Source organism: Triticum dicoccoides, chromosome 1B (genome assembly GCF_002162155.2).
Source record: "Triticum dicoccoides isolate Atlit2015 ecotype Zavitan chromosome 1B, WEW_v2.0, whole genome shotgun sequence".
Classification (NCBI taxonomy): domain Eukaryota; kingdom Viridiplantae; phylum Streptophyta; class Magnoliopsida; order Poales; family Poaceae; genus Triticum; species Triticum dicoccoides.
Genome location: NC_041381.1, coordinates 626,886,404 through 626,891,814, shown reverse-complemented (window position 1 = coordinate 626,891,814; position 5,411 = coordinate 626,886,404). Strand labels below are relative to the sequence as shown.

Genomic DNA, 5,411 nt, shown 5'->3' with positions numbered 1-5,411 from the left:
CTCCGAGCCATTTCTCCCGGCCGTCGCGGCCGCCCGCGCGCGGTTCGAGGCCAGGCCGTCCGACGTCCTTCTCGCCAGCTTCCCCAAGTCCGGCACCACCTGGCTCAAGGCCCTCGCCATCGCCACGCTCCACCGCGCCGACCATCCGCCACGCTCCCTCGACCACCCGCTCCGCCGCCGTAACCCCCACGACTGCGTCGAGTACCTCGAGGAGGCCTTCGCGTCTTCGGCGGCGGAGGACAGCGACGGTGACGTGCTCGCGGCGCTCCCTTCGCCGCGCCTGCTCGCCACCCACGTGCCGTACACCCACGGAGTGAAGTCTGTTTTGAACCCTAAGGTTGTAGAGTGTGACGCAAATGAACCTCCAAGTCTAAATCCCTGAACTTGATACCCTATACTCCTCGATCCCGGTCAATTTAAACCTTGAATCCATTTGGCGCACTTGGAAAATAACGATCCTGGCCGAGATCAGTGTCTACAGTTACTGACCACCCGGGTCTACTTGTCATACTCATCTCCCATCTCCCAATCTCTCTGTCTCTCGTCTCGCAGCGACCAACGCTAGCAATCAACTCGTGCCCGTTTCTTTCTGTAGAAGCGATTTGCATACGTGCATGAGTGAGAATCGATCAAGGCTGTGTACGGGTTACCGGTAGATGTAGGCGGACGAGTTCTTCGACTCGACGGAGGTCCTTGGAGGTCATGTCGCCGGCGTCTGTGGCCTCGCCGGCAAGCTCCGTCCGCCACGGCGACGACAGTGGCTGGCTCTGTTGTGAGCCCCTACTCGATGTGTGAGCCACGGACACATGCAGCAAGATGTGCACGTACACGACGTAGCCCGCCCCTGTGTTGATCGATTCCTTGCTAGAAATAAACATGCAGCGCATGCACCCACGTAGTATGCGGCTATGCGCCGGCAGCCGCGACAACGCAAGTCCAGCTCGTCCAGGTCGACGGCGAGCCCAACGCGCCCAGCGTACTCGTGGACGGCCCTGATGCGTGCATCATGGACGAGGTTCATGACCTGGGCCGACTGACTCGCGTGCCGCTCCTGGAGCAGGACAACGCCATGGCCGTGGAGCTAGCCGCACCTTTGCTAGCTCTGGGCGCGTTAGCCGAGAGTTGTGCACCGTGCTCAACCGCGCCGCGGGGGCAGGGCGAGGCGGATGGCGACCGACGCAGGGAAAGGAGGGATGCATCAGCGACCACAAGCTGGTAGGTGTTGGCTCTGTCGTATTCCTCGCGCTAGCTCGAGCCGAGGTGATGTGGCAGGTCAGGGATATCCAGAAAAATCAATGGATGCATCACATGAAAAATATCTAAGGTGCCGTCGAGCTCGGTCCCAGCGTCACATGTGCAGCTCCGCGCGCTGGCCTTGCGGCCGTGGTCGCTGTACGTGCTATTTCAGGAAGATGGAAGCTAAGAGAAAAAACGAAAGATTGAAGAAGAAGACAAAAAATATGACAAGTAGGCCCGTGTGGTCAGTGAGAGAAACAACCGATCCCGGTCAGGATTGTCCTTCCAAACAAGTATAGGATCAGTCTAGGGTTTAGAATGACCGGGATTGAGGAGTATAGGGTACCGACTTCAGGGATCTAGAGGTAGAGGTTCATTCATGTCGCATTCTATAACCTCAGGGTTTAAAACAGACTTTACTCTACACCCACGTGCCGAAGAGCGTGACCACCGAGGGCACCGGGTGCAAGATTGTGTACGTCTGCCAAGACCCCAAGGACGTGCTCGTCTCCAAGTGGCTATTCACCAAGAAGAGATTGGCGTTCGCGGCGGTTGGCGACAACCCGCCCAAGCCATACACAATCGATGAGATGTTCGAGCTGTTCTGCGACGGCCGATGCACCTGCGGCCCGCAGTGGCACCACGTCCTCGGCTACTGGGAGGCGAGCCGGAGGCAGCCGGAGAAGGTGCTCTTCCTCCGGTACGAGGAGATGCTCCGTGACCCGGTGGGCAACGTGAGGAAGCTGGCGGAGTTCATGGGGTGTGCGTTCTCTGGGAAGGAGGAAGCGGCGGGGGTCGCGGAGGACGTCGTGGAGCTGTGCAGCATGGACACTCTCAAGAACATGGAGGTGAACAAGAATGGCACGCAAAACAGCGTCAAGAACGAGGCTTTCTTCCGGAAGGGCGTGGCTGGGGACTGGAGCAACCACATGACACCGGAAATGGCGGCACGGCTGGACAAGATTGTTGAGGACGCCCTGCAAGGGTCGGGGTTCACCTTTGGTGATACCGCCGAGTCCACGTGATCGAGCCGTCGGCCGACTGGCAGGGTCGAAAAATATGGAAATGGAAGTCGATGTGGCGGAAGCAAGCACGTAATACGATCAGATCCAGGAAATAAAGTAGTGTTTAGTAGATCGTTGTTTGACGAAAAAAGACAATGTATGCACTTCTTAAATTTTGGGTTACATCAATAGGCTGATCTACTGAGTTCTCATTTCAAAATCATTCATGCTACACCTACAAAGACTGGTCTACAATTTTGTGTTACATCAATAGACTGATCTACTGAGTTTTACACATGTTTACTTAAACTTCCAAACTAATTCTCTCTCCCCCCCATGATTTTAAATGGGGTGGGCCCCTTCATTCCCTAATACCAATCACAATCCTCCACACCAGTTTGTACGTAAAATCTTTAACTAGACCTTGGTAGATGTAGCATTACTCGTCTAAGTGCACATATTCTTGAAAACTTGCCTCTGCCACCTCCGGTCGCTCCCTCTCCTCCGGGCTCCCCTCCGTCGGCCGCAGCCATCCGTGCCTATCACGTGGATCTATTCTTGATGCTTCCTTTGCTGCAAAATAATTATATGACACTTGTTTCCATTAGTTGTCTCTCTCATATTGCCTTGTGGTGAGTGCAATCATATTATGCTTTTTCATATTGAGATTGAACTATCTTTCTCATTTATGCTTGAAGACTTGGACATCTTGATTGTGAATCATGTTTGTTTGAGTGAGCTTAATGTTTTGGTTGTACTCGCACCATGTGTTTGCATACCATGCCACATTATCTTGTCGCTTCTTATTATAAGAATGATGATGACACCTGTTGGGTATCTCATCACACCAATGATGGATTTTGCACTCATGCTAACTTCATTTGTTTTTCCAAGTGTTTGTCATGTTCTTTCGTTTTAAAGGATTCACAAGGTGGTTACATCATGAGACATATTGGTTATGAGAAGGCGTACACGAGACGTGGCATCAACATTTACGAGAGCCTCATAAAGGTGAACACATTCACTTTGACCCATCCTCACATACGCATTTGATGGACCATTTTTACATTGTTGTCTCCTTTTTGTCTATACATGATACATCTATTGGATAGAGGAGCGACTCTGGCACTTGGCTCTACGCGACATCAAGTTGATGAGTGCTCGGACTTAGTGGATGCACCTACTTTGGACGCACCACCGGACCACCACTCTTGCCACGACATCGAGCCATGGTACAATAATATCCACAACAAATTTGCACCTTATGCATGTATTGACTTACATTATGATTGCCTTGTTGCATCTTGTATTTTCATGTCATCCATGATATATGAGCTTGTGCACTTTCTTAGCAAGTTTGTTGTGATCTATATTGATGGCCTATTCATACATAATGTTCACATTGCCCACCATCAATTGCATGATAACATAATCACATTGAGCACCAATTGCCATGTCCATGCTATTGATAAACCACCCCACTATGAAATCATTTTGCGCAATGACGCATTAATCACATTCACAATAACTTTGTGTATACCACAAATAAATTTGCTCCCATGAATGCTTTAAATATCATCCTATATCATTTGGCTAAGCATCATGTGCCACGAACAATCTTGTTGGACTAAATCATGCTTAAATGAAGGACACCTTCTGCGCGCTAACAATGTTATTTCCAAGTGTCCCTTGTGTTTGCTATTTTTGCATGTATACATTTTCAGAGACATCTTAGAGTATTTTGATTGCTCCATGACATACACGATGTCCAAATACAAGTCCCTACATGTCTACCATTTCCATGGTGATGAGGATTACGATCGAAGGACGAATCTTTCCCAAGGGGGAGGGGATGATGCGGAGCATCCTACGGTCATCCTCATGGACATGCCATTGTCACCCGAGAGCCTTCAAAGCGACGACTGGTCGTGTCTCAACCTCATTCGGTCATCTCTAGGGTGGGAGCTCCTTTACAACACACTCGTACTCCATGGCTCCTGTCCCGTCTTAGCAATCTGAGCGTACATGCATGTTCATCATGAACAGGCATACCTCGCCGCCTCCTTCCCAAATGAAACAATAGCAGGGGGATCCTAATTTAATTGTGTAATACCTAATTTAACTGATGTACTGTAATACCTTGATCCCTGGTGAAATAATGGTAGGGGAAACCTAATTCTAGCTTGTCAAAAACATAAAATGAAGAACCAAAATAGTCCAGCTTCAAAAACTAGTGTCATGGCACTCAAAAAATGTACAATACGTCAAGTAGTGGACTACTAGGTACTGATCAACCAAGCATGCTTTTTGAGCATATGCATGCGTATCTGCGTGAAGTGTGAACTAATAGAAAAATTAATTGGCAGCAACCGCTTCTAGGCAAAACCCTAGTAGTAGGGCGATGAATTTGCCTACCACTAGCGCGGGGCACTACAACTAACTTTTAACAGTAGTGACTGTCTGACCCCACGCTACTGCCAAGTCAGTTATCAGTAGCGTCGAGTTAGGTCGGTGCTACTGCTAAGTACTAGCAGCGTGTGTTGTTACCCAGCGCTACTATTATTCGTCCGTATTTCATTTCTTTTGTTTTATACTGCATTTATACATCGTTATACAATTTTTGACACAATAGAAATTAAGAGATTGTTATAACATTATGACAATGATGAGTTATTATATCAGTGGGTGAAAGAAACACAAATTAGATTCAAGTAGATGGATCCAAAGTGAACAAGTTCCATTAGTGTCCATTTTTCTTCCACCCAATGATATAATAGCTCATCATGATCCTACTAATCCAACTTGGTCATTTTGGATCCATCCACTTGAATCTAATCCGCGTTTCTTCCACCCGCTGATATAATAACTCATCATGATCATAATAAAAACTCATCATCATCATCATAGTCATATAAGAACTCACCATCACCATCATCATAATAACAAGTCCTCCTCATCGTCATCATAGTCATATAACAACTCATCATTCTAGCACATTCTAGCATATAACTCATCATCATCATAATAACAACTCATCATCATCATCATCATAGTCATAACCAACACTAGATAATTGTTCTTAGCACATGACAAGTGCTAGCTAGGACCTGCTTTTCTCTCTAAGGTAAAATAGCATAAAACAACCCCTCCATCTCCATTATGGAGAATAGA

General features: G+C 48.1%; 1 protein-coding gene across 1 annotated transcript in view; it reads left to right on the top strand.

The window, feature by feature from the left end:
• The window catches only part of LOC119350731 (cytosolic sulfotransferase 5-like), a 2,788-nt gene extending 387 nt beyond the window's left edge, over window positions 1-2,401 (top strand). The window contains exons 2-3 of the mRNA XM_037618419.1: window positions 1-337; window positions 1,677-2,401. Coding sequence (XP_037474316.1) covers window positions 1-337; window positions 1,677-2,261 — 922 coding nt within the window. The 3' untranslated portion in view covers window positions 2,262-2,401. The remainder of the gene's footprint in view (window positions 338-1,676) is intronic.
• The last annotated feature ends 3,010 nt before the right edge of the window (window positions 2,402-5,411 follow it).